This window comes from Mustelus asterias, chromosome 12 (genome assembly GCF_964213995.1).
Source record: "Mustelus asterias chromosome 12, sMusAst1.hap1.1, whole genome shotgun sequence".
Taxonomy (NCBI): domain Eukaryota; kingdom Metazoa; phylum Chordata; class Chondrichthyes; order Carcharhiniformes; family Triakidae; genus Mustelus; species Mustelus asterias.
The window spans coordinates 81890326-81908652 of NC_135812.1; the positions used below are offsets into that span (position 1 = coordinate 81890326).

At 42.7% G+C, this 18327-nt stretch overlaps 1 protein-coding gene across 1 annotated transcript in view; it reads left to right on the top strand.

The window, feature by feature from the left end:
* Nucleotides 1-18327, top strand: part of mgat5b (alpha-1,6-mannosylglycoprotein 6-beta-N-acetylglucosaminyltransferase B) — a 911118-nt gene that overhangs the window by 698799 nt on the left and 193992 nt on the right. The window contains 1 exon segment of the mRNA XM_078225993.1: nucleotides 9132-9263. Coding sequence (XP_078082119.1) covers nucleotides 9132-9263 — 132 coding nt within the window.

Consider the following 18327-nt stretch of genomic DNA (forward strand, 5'->3'; position numbering starts at 1 on the left):
ATGTGGATAGACAGGCAAAGCCGAGATCATCTTCCTCAGAGCTGAGAAAGCCAAAAGGAGATTTCATAAATGTGTTTAAAATCATGAAAAGTTTAGACAGAGTAAATAACAAGAAAAGGTTCCCAATGATTAAGGGGTCGATAACCATAGGACACAGACTAAAGGTAAATGGCAAAAGAACCAAAGTCAAGAGGAGGAAAACCTTTTTGGGTGATGGCTTGTTAGGATTTGGAATGCATTGATTGATAGGGGGATGGATACAGATTCAATGATAGCATTCACAAACATTTGGCTTAGAATTTGAAGGAGAAAGAGTTGCAGGGAGATGGGAGGAAAGCAGGAGAGTAGGACTAACAGAGTTGAAAGAGTTGGTGTAGACTCGATGGGCTGAATGGCCATTGCTGTGTTATTTTATGATTCTGTAATGAGATTTCTGATGTCAAAATAGTGACACAAAAACTGACTTCAGCACCTTTTGACTAATGAGGAGAACGCTGGAGTTCTGATGCCTGATCACTATTCACAGCTACTGGTCATGTATATTCATAGAATCCCTACAGTGCAGCTGGAGGCCATTCGGCCCATCGAGGCTGCACCGACCACAATCCCACCCAGGCCCTATTCCCATAATCCCACATATTTACCCTGCTAATCCCTTGAAACTCGGGTCAATTTAGTGTGGCCAATCAACCTAACACACACATCTTTGGAGTGTGGGAGGAAACCGGAGCACCCAGAAGAAACCCATGCAGACACTGGGAGAATGTGAAAACTCCACACAGACAGTGACCCGAGGCCGGAATTGAACCAGTGTCTCTGGTGCTGTGAGGCAGCAGTGCTAACCACTGTGCCACCCTGCCGCCCAAGAAAGGGACCAGAAATTGAGTCATATGTGTGAACATTCAGCAAGGACTGTCACCCAGAATGCCTTATATAGTCAAATCACCTGACAACACTTACACTTAGGGCAAGTGGCCATTTGAAGTGGAGAAATCTTTAATTTAACTGAAATTAATCCTTTTTCCTGGAAAAAAATGTCATTAAGTAGTCCACATAGCCAGAAAAACAAGAAAAGGGGAAAACAATTGACTAATAAAGGAACAACAGGAAAAAGGCAAAGAGACTCCCATCTGTGTGCCTGGAGAATAAATAAGATTGGGCTGATACCCATAGAACAAATTTCAGAGATGAAAAACTTTAGTCAACATCTTTAGATTACATTTACATATCTTTTTAATTTCCTGCTCCAGTATGGTTTGTCCTGACTTTAACCATTGTACTTATATGGACACCAAGGTGGCATTGGGTTCCAGTTCCAGTGCTGAATAATAGTTCTGAAAGTAACAAGTGCAATATTGAATCATTTTGACATGAGCCACTAGGTGGTGATGTTCCACTGTCCGTAATCTTGACAATGTTGTGTGTCCTACCTAATAAGCACTAAGATATTGAGAAACATGGAAAAATCTTCTGTCCACTGTGTGAATATTGAACAAAGGTGCAAAATGTTCTCAGAAATCAATATGTCTTGAGGAACGTGCGAGTAGGAAATGTGATCCTTGGTGAAGCTTGGATTCAAATCCCTGTCAGCATCTGATTAAAAACAGCCAGCTCACAGATCCAGCTTATTTAGTTATTCGTGAAACAGTTAAACCTACAGAAAACACTTGACAAAATGTTAAACATAGAAGAGCCTATCTTTCTGAACAGAAAGGTGTTACTTTGACTCTGTGGCCACCTCCTCCAAGCTGTGTTTGTTTTGTCTGAAGCCCCTTTCTGGTGGCTCTCACCAAGGCTATTTTGGAAGAAATCATAGAAACCCTACAGCGCAGAAAGAGGCCATTCGGCCCATCGAGTCTACACCGACCACAATCCCACCCAGGCCCTACCCCCATATCCCTACACATTTACCCGCTAATCCCTCTAACCTACCCATCTCAAGACACTAAGGGGCAATTTTAGCACGGCCAATCAACCTAACCCGCACATCTTTGGACTGTGGGAGGAAACCGGAGCACCCGGAGGAAACCCACGCAGACACGAGGAGAATGTGCAAACTCCACACAGACAGTGACCCAAGCCGGGAATCGAACCCAGGTCCCTGGAGCTGTGAAGCAGCAGTGCTAACCACTGTGCTACCGTGCCGCCCACTACTAGAGAGGGATGTGGCTTCACCGTTTGGCATTGTAATTCCCTTGCCGAGACAGCATTTTGACCACAATAGGAATCCCCCTCCAAACCAAACCCCATCCTGTCTGTGCACTTAGTTCAACCTCCCCAAACCTCCAGCACAGGTCACTGTTTCAGCAATCGAGAATGAGAAGCTGGCCAGTATTAGGGGCACTGAGGTCAATTGTGCTCCTGCCTTCGCCCTGAGGTGAGCTAATTACAAATAGACTGGGAATCGAACCTGAAGTCTTTCTGGCTTGTGTGGCTTAGCTGTGCACTGTTTTAACCAGCTAAAAGACACTGGTGTTTACATATCACTCTTTTATTCAAATAGTCTCTGTTGTGGGATTATTTTACTTTAAATATTTCCTCTCCTAAACAATACTCCCTTTAAGAGTTAGAATTGAATTAGAGAATCATGTCATGAAATTGAATTGGACGAGACTTGATTCATTGAAATTCCATTTTTGAATCAAACCTATAGTTTATATAGAATTAACTGTATCCATTTTTCTTTCTATTTTAACTTGTTATGGTTGTGATATATAAATTTCTAATCTTCAAATTATAAAATGAAATTTAAGAAATATCTGCAATGACAGAACATTGTCATTGGTGTCCCAAACACCAACCCCACCATTCCGGGGTCTGTTGCATACAGTCGGGAGGGAGTTACCTCAGGAGTCTTCAACATTGACTCCAGGCCCCATGAAGTCTCATGGCATGAGATCAAACTTGGGCAAGAAAACCTCTTGCTGATTACCATTCAACACACCCAACAACACCCCCCCCCCCCCCCCCCCACCCCTCAGCTGATGAATCAGTATTCCCCCATTTGGAAGAAGATGCTTGGGGCGGCAAAGACACAGAATGCACCCTGGGTAGGGCCTTCAAAATCTATCACCAAGAGTGGCTCGATAACACCACAGTATGGGCCAAGCTGCACAAGTCCAAAAGACTATAACTGCTAGATAGGGTCTGCGGCAGGTGGTGAGGGAAACAATAAGAGGGGAAAATCCTACTTAGCCTCATCATCATCAATCTACATGCTGCAGGTTAATCTATCCGAGACAGTATTTGTAGGAGTGATCACCACACAGTCTTTGTGCGGACTTCACATTGAGGATGCCTTCCATTGTGTTGTGTGGTACCATCACCATGCCAAATGGGATAGATTTCGAACAGAACTGGCAACTCAAAACTGGCCATCCATGAGGCATAGTTGAGCTGCTTGACTGGCTTGATATAACTGATTGACTTTCTTGACTGCTTCAGAGAACAACTAAATGTCAATCACATTGGTTTGGGAGTGCAGTTACATGTAGGCCATGCTGGATAAGGGCAACAGGTTCCCTTCTTTAAGGAACACTAGTGAACCAGTTGAGTGTTTACGACAATCCAACAGCTGCATGGGACTATTATGAAGGGCAGAACCAAACATATCCCAGAATCAAGATAATAAAAATATCAGCTTTTATGAAATGTTTTCTTTCATGGGATGTGGGCTTCATTAGTTAGGCCAGTATTTGTTGCCTATCCCTAATTGCCCTTGAGAAGGGTGTGGTGAGCCATCTTCTTGAACCGATGCAGTCCATGTGGTGTAAGTACACCCACAGTGCTGTTAAGGAGCGAGTTCCAAGATTTTGACCCAGTGACATTGAAGGAACTGTAATACAGTCCCAAGTCAGGATGGTAAGTGGATTAGAAGGGAATTTGCAGGTGGTGGTGTTCGCATGCATTCGCTGGCCTTGTCCTTCTAGGTGGGATAAATGATGGGTTTGGAAGGTGTTGTCAGAGAAGTTTGGAGTGTGCTACAGTACATCTTGTAGATTGTACTCACTGCTCCACTGTGCATTGGCATTGAAGGGAGTAAATTGGATGCCAATCAAGCAGGCTACTTTGCCCTTAATGGTATCAAACTTCTTGAGTGTTGTTGGAGCTGAACTCATCAGGCAAAGGGAGAGTATTCCATCACATTCCTGACTTCTGCCTTGTAGATGGTGGACAGGCTTTGGGGAGTCAAATTGCTCACTGCAGAATTCTCAGCCTCTGATCTTCTCTTGAAGCCACAGTATTTAAATAGATAGTCCAATTCAGCTTCTGATCAATGATAACCAGCAGGAAGTTGATATTGAGGAATTCAGCAGTGCTCCTGCCATTGAATGTCAAAAGGAGATGGTTAGATTCCCTCTTGTTGGAGATGACCATTGCCTGACAGGTTTATGGCAAAAATGTTACTTACCGCTTATTAGCCCAATGTTGAATATTGTCCTGTTCATGCAGCATGTGGATAGCCTCAGTAACTAAGGAGTGGCGAACAGTGCTGAACCTCAGTGAACATCCCCACGTCTGACCTTTTATTATCTTGATTCTGGGATATGTTTGGTTCTGCCCTTTGTAATGGTCCCATGCAGCTGTTGGATTGTCGTAAACACTCAACTGGTTCGCAAATGTTCCTTAGAGAAGGGAACCTGTTGTCCTTACCCTGCATGGCCTATATGTAACTGCAGTCCCAAACCAATGTGATTGACATTTAGTTGTTGAAACAGCCATGCAAGTCAATCAGTTGTATCAAGCCATTTGAGCAGTTCAACAAAAAAGTCTACCACCACATTCTCAGGGAAGTATGGGATGAGGGCTGAATTCAGCTTTGTCAGCAACACCTATGTCCCAAGAATCAATTTTTATAAAATGATCATTTCCAATCTAGATATTTTGCAAGGGATAAGTTCTGTGCTCTGACTGTGTTCTGTACATTACTTTATGCATTCTATTATACATTCAGGTCATTTCTTTTGTTATATATTTTTTCACCAGTTTACTCTGGGCTTTGTACTGATGCACTTGCAGCCCTAGCCTAATGTATTATTCTTAGCAATAAATATCCACAAACAAAAGTTGAAATATACTTCAATGGAGGTGGACATTGCTGGCATGGCCAGCATTTAGTTAAGAAAGCCCACCACCGCCTCTACTTTCTCAGAAGACAAAGGAAATTTGGCAATTCCGCTATGACTCTCACTAACGTTTACAGATGCACTATAGAAAGCATTTTTTCTGGTTGTATCACAGCTTGGTATGGCTCCTGCTCTGTCCAAGACCACAAGAAACTACAAAAGGTCGTGAATGAAGCCCAGTCCCTCACGCAAACCAACCTCCCATCCATTGACTCTGTCTACACTTCCTCCTGCCTCAGAAAAGCAGCTAGCATAATTAAGGACTCCACGCAACCCGGACATACTCTCTTCCACCTTTTTCCATCGGGAAAAAGATACAAAATTCTGAGGTCACGTACCAACCGACTCAAGAACAGCTTCTTCCCTGCTGCCATCAGACTTTTGAATGGACCTACCTTGCATTAAGTTGATCTTTCTCTCCACCCTAGCTATGACTGTAACACTATATTCTGCACTCTCTCCTTTCCTTCTCTATGAACGGTATGCTTTGTCTGTGAGCATGCAAGAAACAATACTTTTCACTCTATACTGATACAGTTGACAATAAATCAAATCAAATCAAATCATTTGTTTCCCATCCCTATTTGGCTTTGAGAAGGCTGTGATAAGGTATTCTCACATTGCTGTTAGGGAGGGAGTTCATGAAATGAAACGAGGAACAGACAGCATTGGCTGTGTGTCTCCCTTATTCAGTAATCTCAATCCAGCAAGATCTATTACTGCTTCCCAGGCACAGGTTGACTGCATGCTTAATTTTCTGTCAATCAAGATTCATTATTGTCCAATCAATCTCACTTGATTAGGTTACTTGCTAAAGAACAATCAATGCCGTTTCTAACAACTTGCGTCCACGTTGGTGAGAATTCTGCTTGCATGATTCATTGATATAATGTTCCTGCAGGAGCTTTGTGCAGGATGGGATTGAGAACATGGCCGTGATTTTCCCCAAAAAAATCTAGGGGTGGGATTCACGCTGCACACACCCTAAGACCAGAAACTCCCTCCCGAACTCAACGCACTGCCAAAATTTCTCTCGCACCCGCTCCAATTCCCATGGTGAGAATTTCGTCATAACAGTGAGAAAACCTAAATGACCGCGCAGTCTGGGATCACAATCGTCCTACTCCAGTCATCTTTTAGGGGAGCGTAGAGTTGCATGCCAGTTCGAGGGAGGGCCTAAACACACCGGTGAGTCCAGCTGTGAAGCACTTGGCCATCATTTTGAAAGGACGCCACAATCTCTCAGTGTTCTGAGAGACCCTCTCCCTCCCCTTACGGACATTGGGATCCCCCCATTATTGGCGCCATGTTTCCCCACCCCCTCCTTAACAGGGGTTGGCAGCATCGGGGCATTGGGGCTCTCCTAATGAGTCCCCCTCATAGCCGCTGACATGACCCCCTTCATGACCCCTGATATGTCCCGCTCATTCTTAACTCCTTCACAAACCCCCCTGCACAACCACCTCTGCACGACCCCCTTCTGCACAATCCCCCTGCATAGCCCCTCTTCAAAACCTTCCTTTATAGCCCCACCTGCCAAGCACTCTGTGCAAAGGCCCCCCCTCAAATAGCCGCCCTTCTGCATAGCACCCCCGTCATGACCACCACATCAGAGGCACCCTGTCATAGCCCTCACTCAGGCCCCACCCCTCCCTTGGCACTGCCCCCAGGTGGGCAATGTCAGGATGCCAGGTGGGCACTGTGCAGCCATATCCCCAACCACCAGGGGCTTCAATGGCCCCGAGTCCCCCTGGTGTGGATATCACGACTGATCTCCGCTAGTGGACACCTGTGGTGATTCTCACCACGCTCAAAGGTCGGAAGGTCCTGGGAGCTGGAAGAATCCAGGAGTGAACAGGCTAAGCATATTTAAATGCTACTTTAAATATGCTAATCGGCTTGGTGCCCGTTCTGGGTGCGATCCAGTTTGCGCCATTAGAAAGGGATAGGGACGATTGCAAACCGTTTGACGCCGGACACAAAGCCAATTTTTAGGTTCGCAAGCTATTTTCTGAGATTGGCGCGATTTGCACCAGGTATGACGAAAATTACCCACTCCACGTTGTGGATATTCAACACTGTTTGTGCTTCAGAAAGCTAGTTTTATTTCCTGTTTTTCAGATATACATTGACTGAGGAATCGGGCTCCGTAGCACCCAAAGGTTGTCACTATAGGTGTCAATTTGGTACTGAAATGTAATTTCCACCATGCATGCGTACGTCTGGTATGACTATGCTGAACGCCATTATGATGAGGGCATTATGAGAATGTGCCAGAAATTTGCAGAGTGGGCATGGTGAGGTGCTTGCCAGGCCATTTCAGAGTCACCTTTAGGCCAGCTGACAGATTTCCTCTCTTAAAGGATATTAGTGATCCAGGATGGGTTTTAAAACAGATGATAGTTGCCATAGTCACCATTACTGAGACTAGGTTTATAATTCCAGATTTATTAATTTAACTCAAATTCCCCAAACTGCCATGCTGGGGTTTGAACCCATATCCCCAGAGCATTCGCCTCCATTACCAGTCCAAGTGACATTACCACTACTCCATTACCTTCCCCTTCACGTCAAGAAGGTTTTTGTTTCAATGTCATAGGTTCTGTTTGCTCCCAGTCATAATTGTGATAGTTGGATTGAGAAGGAGATGGAGCAGAAGCAGAAGAGGGAGAAGCTGCTTGCAGAGGGAGGAGGTGGATGGGGAGAAGGGTGTCAGCAGGGTACCTTGTCCACTCAAGCTTTTCCAGGAGCTTTCATAGAATCATAGAATCCACAGTACGGAGACAGGCCTTTCAGCCCAAACTGGTCCATACCGACCAAAATGCTCATCTAAGCTAACCCCATTTGACTGCATTTGGCCCATATCCTTCTAAACCTTTTCTATCCATGTATAATTCCAAATGCCTTTTAAATGTTATCAATGTCCCTGCCTCAACCACTTCCTCCGGCAGCTCACTTCTCATACGTACCACCCTCACTGGGTGCTTTCCTTTTTCTTCAACCTAAGCTAGGAGCACCATGCCTCATGGGAATGTGAGTGGTGAGGAGGACGATAAGAGGCTTCAAGACAATTTAGACGAGTTGAGTGAGTGGGCAAATACAAGGCACATGCAGTGTGATGTGGGTAAATGTGAGGTTACCTACTTTGGTAGGAAAAACAGAATGACAGAGTATTATTTAAATGGTGACAAATTGAGAAATGCTAATGTACAAGGGGTGGCGTTATACACCAGTCGCTGAAAGCAAACATGCAGGTGCAGCAAGCAATTGGGAAGGCAGATGGTACGTTGGCCTTCCTTGCAAGAGGATTTGAGTACAGGAGCAAGGATGTCACACTGCAATCCGCACAGGCCCTTGGGGAGACCACACTTGGAGTAGTATGCAGTTTTGGTCTCCCTACCTAAGAAAGAATATACTTGTCATAAAGGGAGTGCAGCCAAGGTTCACCAGACTGATTGCTGGGATGGCAGGATTGCCATATGAGGAGAAATTCAGTTGACTAGATCTATATGTTCTAAATTCTGACAGGATTGGATAGAGATGGTGTTCCCCCTGGAGAGGGGGGGTCTAGAACAATGGGTCACAGTTTGAAGATACATGGTAGGCCATGAAGGACTGAGATGCAGAGAAATTTCTTTGCTCAGATGGTGGTGAATTTGTGGAATTCTCTACCAGAGAAGGTTAAGCCACTGATTATATTTAAGAACATAGACAGATTTCTGGACACTAAATGGCGTCAAGGTATGGGAAGAAAGGGATTGTAACGCATTGAGATAGAGGATCAACCATGATCATATTGAATGTTGGAGCAGGTTCGAAGGATCGAATGACCTACTCCTGCTCTGATTTTCTGTGTTTTATAAAGGAGCTGCTCCCAAAACCAGCCCAATTACTCGCCTAATACAACTATTCCCTCATTAGGTTTTATTTTTTTCAATCTGTGTTAAAGTGTGCACTGATAAATGTACATGCCGCTTCTATATATTTATTGTCGCTGTTGATTAGTTTCCTAGGTGTACCTCCTGGGAGGGGAAGTTGTCCTCTGACTGCATCTTTGCCCTTTGACATCATTTACACGGATTATCATGGACTTCAACAAATGAAGCAAAACATGGGTCTGTCTTTCAAAAAGTACAAGTAAGTCGGAGTTGAAATTGTCCAGAACGTTGGCTTGGAAAATGTAAAATCTTGTTGATTTTCAAGTGCAATTGAAAATCAACAAGATAAAACACATTTGACCTAATGAATTTTGATTTTGCTAATGTAACTTGTACGTCGATGACAGTTTAATATCTAACCATTCGTATACGCACGTGCATGAAGCCACTGAGTTTGTGATACATGAACAAAGGAAATCTGGAGCAGTGGTTTGATCTTGATTATGATTCATTTCTTTCACTGTTGATCACATTTGGCTAAGAACGGCTTCACAATTTTAGTTGGTGAACAAGACTTTTCATTTTACAAGATAGAAAAATGCTGAGTTTCTAAGAATGTTGGTGCATTACACCATTTTTAAACCATCTCAATGTGTGATGGGGAATGTATAAAATATCACTGATACCTTTTTAATGCTGTTTTCAGTTCAGGGATAATACTACACCAAAATAAGTAAAATGAGTAACATGGATCTTAAAGTGGTGATGAGGGAATGTTGAACACTGATTTCAAAATAACTAGTTTCGAGCAAAGGTTTACCAGGCTGATTCCAGGGATGGTGGGACTGATGTGTGAGGAGAGATTGACTAGGTTAGGATTGTTTTCACTCGAGTTCAGACAAATGAGGGGGGATCTAATAGAGACTTATAAAATTCTAACAGGACTAGACAGGGTAGATGCAGGGAGGATATTCCCAATGGCGGGGGGAGTCCAGAACCAGGGGTCACAGTCTGAGGATTCGGGGTAAACCATTTAGGACGAAGATGAGGAGACATTTCTTCACCCAAAGAGTGGTGAGCCTGTGGACTTCATTACCTCAGGAAGTAGTTGATGCCACAACATTGACTGTAGGCACCTAGATATAGCATGTGGGGCGAATGGAACCAAAGGTTATGAGGAGAAGGCAGGATTAGGCTATTGATTTGGTCGATCAGCTATGATCGTGATGAATGGCGGAGCAGGCTCAAAGGGCCAAATGGCCTCCTCCTGCTTCTATCTTCTATGTTTCTATGTCTTGTGAATGTTGAAGTGATATGATGTATCCCTGTGGATAGGATTTCTGTTTAGTTTGGTCAGTACCTACCTAAAATACAGCTGAAAGTTCTGAAAATCTATCAGCCTTAATTGTAGAAACGATAGGGATAGGCTGAAAGAAAGATAAATGCAATTTCCAGAAGGGAAATCTAAAATGGTGATAAGATTATAGCTGGAAATTGACGATGGAGGAGTATCAATAAGTAAACATCATGATCATTCAGAATGGGGCTACAAAGTCATGGCCTGACAACTACAGCCCTGGACTTGCTGTCAATGGAATGAGCAACTTTTTGTCGTCTGATTATTAATTTACATTCAGAGCATGTCAGTCAACTTGTGATGTTAGTGATTCTTTCAATCCCAGCAAGAAACTAAGGGTAATCTCTTCAATTTAGTACTCCTGGTAAAGATAAGTGCACAGCAGGAACACTTATCACCAACAAGAGAGTCTAAGCACATCCACTTGACAATTGATGGTATTGCCATTGCTGAGTCCCTCACTATTAACACCCTGAGAGAGACCATTGATCAGTAGCTTAACTGGGCCAGCCGTATGCGTACTCCAGCTAAAAGAAGGCAGAGGCTTGATATTGATTGATTGATTGATTGATTTATTATTGTCACGTGTATTGGGATACAGTGAAAAGTATTGTTTGTTGTGAGCTAATCAGACAAAACACACCATTCATAGAGTACATTGGGGAGAAGAAAAGGATAGGGTGCAGAATATAGTCTTGCAGTTATAAATAGGGTAAAGGGAAAGATCAGCTTAATATATGATAGGTCCATTCAAAAGTCTGATGGCAGCAGGGAAGAAGCTGTTCTTGAGTCGGTTGATACATGTTTTCCAAATTTTGTATCATTTTCCCAATGGAGGAAGGTGGAAGGGTATGTCTAGGATGCGCGACGTCCTTGATTATGCTGTCTGCTTTCCCAAGGCAGCAGGAAGTGTAGATGGAGTCAATGGATGGGAGGCTGATTTGCGTGATAGACTGGGCTTTGTTCATAACTCTTTGTAGTTCCTTGCAGCCTTGGCCAGAGCAGGAACCATCTCTGATCAGGATGCATCTCGTGATGCATCTGGAAAAGATGCTTTCTATGGTGCATCTGTAAAAATTGATGAGAATCATAGTGGATATGTTGAATTTCCCTAGCCTTCTGAGCAACTATAGGCGTTGGTGGGCTTTCTTAACTATAGCAGCGGTGTGGAGGGGCCAGGACAGATTGTTGGTGACCTGAACACCTAGGAACTGAAGTTCTCGACCATTTCCACTTCATCACCTTTGATGTAGACAAGGGCATGTCCTCCACTACGTTTCCTGAAGTTGATGACTATCTCCTTTGTTTTACTGACATTGAGGGAGAGATTATTGTGATCGCACCATTTCACCAGATTCTCTATCTCTTTCCTGTACTCCGTCTCATCATTGTTTGAGATCTGACCCACTACAGTAGTGTCATCAGCAAACTTGAAAATGAAGTTGGAGCGGAATTTGGCCACACAGTCATAAGTGTATAAGGAGTACAGTAAGGGGCTGAGGGCCCAGCCTTGTGGGGCACTGGTGTTGAGGATAATCGTGGAGGAGGTACCGTTGTCTATCCTTACTGATTGCAGTCTGTGGGTTCACAAGTCTAGGATCCAGTAGCAGAGGGAGGATCCAAGGCCTAGGCCATGAAGTTTGAAAATGAGTTTTGTTGGGATAATGGTGTTGAAGGCTGAGCTGTAGTCAATAAAAAGGAGTCTGACATAAGTATCCTTGTTGTCCAGGTTTCCAGGGTTGAGTGTACGGTCAGGGAAATGGCATCTGCTGTGGACCTGTTGCAATAGGCAAACTGTAGTGGGTCTGAACAATCTGAGAGACTGGAGTTGATGTGTGCCATGACTAACAAAGCACTTCATGATGATAGATATTAGAGCCACCGGACGGTAATTATTAAGGCATGCTGACTAGCTTTTCTTTGGTACAGGGATGAAAGTTGTCTTCTTGAAGCAGGTAGGGCCTCAGATCAGAGTAAAGAGAGGTTAAAGATGTGTGCGAATATCCCCGCCAGCTGATCCATACAGAATCTGAGTGCTCGTTCGAGTATTCTATGGCAAGTAACTTACCTCCTGACTCCCCAGTGCCTTAACACCATTTTCAAGGCATGAGTCAGAAGTGCGGTGGAATAATTTCAATTTGCCAAGATGAGTGCAGTTCCAGCAACATTCAAGAAGCTTGACACCATCTAGGACAAAGCAGCCTGCTTGATTGACACCTCATACCTCACCATCAACATTCACTCATTCGAACAATGAGGTGCCATGACCACAGGGTTGTATACCATATAAAAGATGCTCTGCAGCAACTCGCCAGGGCTTCTCCACAAACCCGTGACCTCTATCACCTAGAAGATTAAGGACAGTAGGCACATCGGAAGAGTTGAACGTGTTTCCCTGCAAGGCATACATATCTTTACTTGGAAAAATCACTGTTCCTTCTCCAGCACTCAGCTGAAATCCTGGAATTCCTTCCCTGAGAGCACTGTAGGAGTATCTTAACCACACAGACTGCAGCCGTTCTGGAAGGTGGAGGAATGTGTTTGATTTTCCATTCTTTCTAAGATTACGATCGGAACATCTTTTAGTGCTTTGGATGAACTTCCATGGTCAGAGCAAAAAGGATAACTGCAAGAAAGTGATAACTCAGAATGAAGCTGCACACATTTCTTCCCTTTCCTCTGGAATACACACAGAATTCAATAGCAGACTCTGACAAAGGGTCATCCAGACTCGAAACATTGGCCCTATTCTCTCTTCACAGATGCTGTCAGACCTGCTGAGATTTTCCAGCATTTTCTGTTTTTGTTTCAGATTCCAGCATCCGCAGTATTTTGCTTTTATCAATAGCAGACTTACTACCATAGATTGCAATCATATAGAGTAGGTTTTGAAAATCCATGACTTGACATTTGATACTGAATATAACATTTTAAAGTTTAAAGTTTATTTATTAGTGTCACAAGTATGCTTACATTAACACTGCAATGAAATTACTGTGAAAATCCCCTAGTCACCTCGTTCCAGCGCCTGTCCTCAGGTACACTGAGGGAGAATTTAGCATGGCCAATGCACCTAACCAGCACGTCTTTATGCACTTTCAAATTTGCTAACTATTTTACTGTAAGGATTTCTCAGTTGTACCAGCTAATAACAGTGGAGAATCAAAGCCCCCTACAAATTACTGTTGCTGATATTAGTGGATAACTGCCTAACTTATTTTTTTATAACAATTGAGTTTTGAAACCTGCTTTAAGATAAGAGGAATGTCTGATGGAAGTGGTAATGATTTTTCCATCGATATCACTGTTGGTCATAGGCAGTGGTATTGTTACTGGACTAGTAATCCAGAGACCCACAGTAATGCTGGGTTCAAAATCCCACAACGACAGATGGTGAAATTTGAATTCAATAAAAGTCTGGAATTAAAAATCCAATGATAACCACAAAACCATTGTTGATTGTCAGAAAAAACCCATCTGGTTCACTAATGTCCTTTAGGGAAGGAAATCCGCTGACCTTACCTGGTCTGGCCAACATGTGACTCCAGACCCATGGTTGATCCTTAAATGCCCTCAGGGATGGGCAATAAATGCTGCCTCAGCCAGCGTTGCCCACACCCCATGAATGAATAACAAAAAAAGTGAAAGTATGATAATAAAAACAATTAAACGCTTATGGGCAAAGCCTTAAAGACAAGAGCCCAACAGCAAAATGCTTCCAGATTCTGACTTTCTTTTGAAGTACGCAATATGGACTTCTTAGATTTGAGCTTTAATATAAAAATACAAAGTCCTGGTTTGAGTTTTTAGTGAAATTGCTCGATCACTAAACAACAGGCACAAATCAAAGTCGATGTTTGTTGCATTGGTAAAACATGAAGAACACATTTGCTCAGCACTAAACTGAGTAATTCAATCTGTATTCAAAAGAACATATGGACATCTCTTCACTAATTGAATGGATGAAATAGGCTATCAATTGAAGTAATTGTACATGTCTGCTACACATCCCCTATGACTTTAAAGATAATAGATTTCTAGGAAGAACAAGCTGTACTTGAAGGACAACATGTCTGCAAGGTGAAGTACATGCTTGGTGTTTGAACAACATCTTTCTGCTGTGTCTACGATTCTCACATGCTGCTGTTGAGGTTATATTTAAAACTTAGTTCTACCTCCCTCCTGCTGAGTTTGCCAGTTGCCAGCAGCGCACTTGCTTCCTGGACGCTCTCGTTTTCCCCTCAGGCTTGTTTTCCTCTTGCAAGTTTCTAGTTTCCCATTCTCAACTCTTTTTAAGATCCTTCCCTGCTCCCCATTTAGAATTCGTATTACAAAGTGCGCCCACGTCAGCTCTGAACTTTTAAAACCCTGAATTCTGAGTTTAAGTTTTAAGTTTAAATTTATTTATTAGTGTCACAAGTAGGCTTACATTAACACTGCAATGAAGTTACTGTGAAAATCGCTCAGTCACCAGATTCTGGCGCCTGTTCGGGTACACTGAGGGAGAATTTAACACATCTTTCGGACTGTGGGAGGAAACCGGGGCACCCGAAGGAAACCCACGCAAGCACAGGGAGAACGTGCAAACTCCACGCAGGCAGTGACCCAAGCCAGGAATTGAACCCAGGTCCCTGACTCTGTGAGGCAGCAGTGCTAACCACTGTGCCACCATGCCGCCCATAGTAGTAACTTGGCAACTGTATTTGCTCTGCAACATTGGCCCTGGGTGTCTTCGGACAAGGAGCAACTATTACTTTAAAAAGCTACGAGGGTGGTTGGGGTTAGCAATGTATAAGTTTGTGCCAGATTGTCGGAAGTAAATTATTCATGAACTGATCAATATATCACAATTGAGTAATGTGACCCCAATTCTTAATGATTTTTTTCTCAGCCACTGTCTTATGTATCTTCTGTCTAAAACATTTTAGCTCCTTAGACCTCACACTGTTTAGGTTTATCTATCAACATAAATCTTCAGAAAAAAGACTGTTCAGCATCCTTTACCAGATGTTCCAGCTGACACCACCGGTGGATTTTGGACATGGTCGGTACTTCCAGCAGATAAAAGGGCAATAATTGAGCCCTTCATTCCTGGATGCTAACTAAGAACCACACTTCTTCTCATGAAGCAGTACTGCAAACTGCTGATCAACTGTAACCACTCTGAGCAAAGCAAGGCAGAGTAAACTGCACACAGCACACCTATTAAAAAGTGTCGGTTGCAACATTGGATGGGGCACTTCACACCCAAGCGTTAGAAACCTTTGTGAGGGCTTTGAGGGAAGCTTTTAAAAATCAGATTACCCATATTAAAGGAGAGTCAAGGGACTAGGCGCACCAAGAGAGTAAATCAAGGACAGTTTGTAATTTAAAAAATACAGAGCCTATTAGCTCTGCATATTCTATATTTTTCTCTTCCTAAATCACTACAGTTATATACAATAACATGCATTTTTTGTTTCTTTCACCTTATTTGAATTTTGAAATAACTACACTCTGTTACTTGCTTTATTTCATCTTCACTTCTCTATTTTTAGCCAACATTTTTTTTATTCATTTGTGGGACATGGAGGTTACTAGCTGGCCAGCATTTTATTGCCCAACCAGACTGTTGCACATCCTCTAATTAATAAGAGCTAAAGTATACCAGGGTAATAGTACATTTACCACAACACAACATAATCCCTCCTCGCCTTATTGAACAATATACACACAAATATTGTATTCCCCACCATGGAATTTGAGCATGGAGCATGAATTAAAATACAGTTTGGTTTTTCAGTGGTTTTCATTCTAAATTCTTAATTTCATGGGACCGCCTTGTATTTTCATGCAATATACATGGATGACTTTTAAAGGAAGTTGGCTTCAGTTTTTCTGCTCAAACACGCAACTTATAATGTTAGGAGGACGAAGAAACAAAGGGTTGAAATAAATTGTGCTTTGGGAAATGACTATTTTTAGACACTCCTTGTTAAACTGCACAGTGTCAAGTCTGGCTGCTTTCACAGAATTCTCTTCAATGCAAAACAAAAAATAACAGTATTTAATTAAATGTAGAGACAATCCATGTCAGGCGTATGCTAAAGTGTGTCATTTAAATAACGATTTTTACATAATTAGCTGAAGTCCTTAGTCAATAACAATTCATTGAACATTTCGTATTTGAAAGTACAAAAATCGGAGTGGATTAATGCAGGGGATCTGTAGGGCCCTGTGACCAGGGTCCCCAATATAAATCCTGGCCCCACCATAAATAATCTTCAAATAATCACAATAACTTTTTTTCTAATTGTCTCAAAATGCCAGATATTAAAGATTATTCTTGCTGCTGTGCGGAACCTAGGGGGGAAATAATGAAGGTTGGGGGGGAGGGGGGCCTTGCAGCATACATGTTGACTTCATTCAGCTGTCAACAGCATTCTCCTGGCATTTGAAACTTCTCTCATGAGATGCAAAATCTCCAAACACTTCTTGCCCTGGGCCGAATAAAAATCCACAAAGGGCTAATCGTGTGGAGTGCTCGGAATGGTCAGTACAATCATGTGAGATTTTGCCTTGACAATGGGTTAAAACTGCTGGTGCAGTATTTTAGCATATGTAAATGTGATGGTAATTACAGGGCTTTCAGTCTCCCAATTATTCAAATCTAGCATTGAATAAATGCTCCACATTTATTTCTTGCCATCCTTTCCTTCAAAAAAAATGTTTCCTAGTTAAATTAAGTACTTGGAATAAGTATCTGGTAGCAGGCAGAATCAATTATTTTAAGGAGATGGTGCATATAGCAGATGCAACTAGGATTGCTCTTGCTGTGAAATTACTGCAATTGAAATATCCACTGGTATGGTGTATAGTTTGGTGTATAGTATCCTTAATTATAATTAGATACTGACAGTAGATAATTGCTAAGATATAATAGTGTCTGAATATTAGGCTTACAAACTACAAATCAGCTGTTATTTTATTTTGTATATGTGATGCAATTAGGCAGTTTAAGCAGAATATATTGTGTTAAGGTTTGCCTTATTATGAATGCAGTTTGTAAACATTGTATGGGCCTATTTCTACATAGATTTTACTACAAATATGCTTTCTAATATACCAGAGGGAATCCCAAATGGTGCCCTGGACCCCAAGGGCTTTTAATCCAGCAAGATAAAATGGAATGAGATCTCAGCGTCCCTCCAATTCTGATACCCTGCACATTCCCGATTTTAATCGCTTCATCATTGCCATCAGCTGCAGAGGCCCTAATCTCTGAAATATCCTCCCCCAAACCACTCTCGGTGATGGATTTTTAGCCAATGCTGGAATTGGGAATGGAACCTCCACAAGTATCCCCAACCTCAATAATGGGGGAATCCAGCGGATCAGCACAAAAGAGAAGGTTGAAGCATTTGCAACAATCTTCAGCCAGAAGTGCCGAGTGGATGATCCATCACGGCCTGCTCTGGAGGTCCCCAATATCACAGATGCCAGTTCTTCAGCCAATCCGATTCACTCCACGTCGTATCAAGAAACAGCTGAAAGCATTGGATACTGCCCCAACTATATGGATCCTGACAACATTCCGGCAATAGTACTAAGACTTATGCTGAGAACTAGCCACAACCCTAACTACACTCTTCCAGTACAGTTCCAGCCACGACACTGCCATCTTTGTGACAATGGCCTGCGCACAAAGAGCAGAATAAATCCAAACTAGCTGGTTACCCCACCATCAGCCTCCTGTCGGTCATTAGCAAAATGATATGGAAGGCGGCATCAACAGTGTTATTAAGTGACAATTACACAGAAATGATCTGCTGCCAGGCCCACTCAGCTTTTGACCTCATTACAGCCTTGATCCAAACATGGGCAAAAGAACTAAACTCAACAGCGAAGGTGAGAGTGGCTACTTTTGACATTAAGGCAGCATTTATCTGAGTGTGGGATTCAGGAGCACTGGCAATATTGAAGCTTT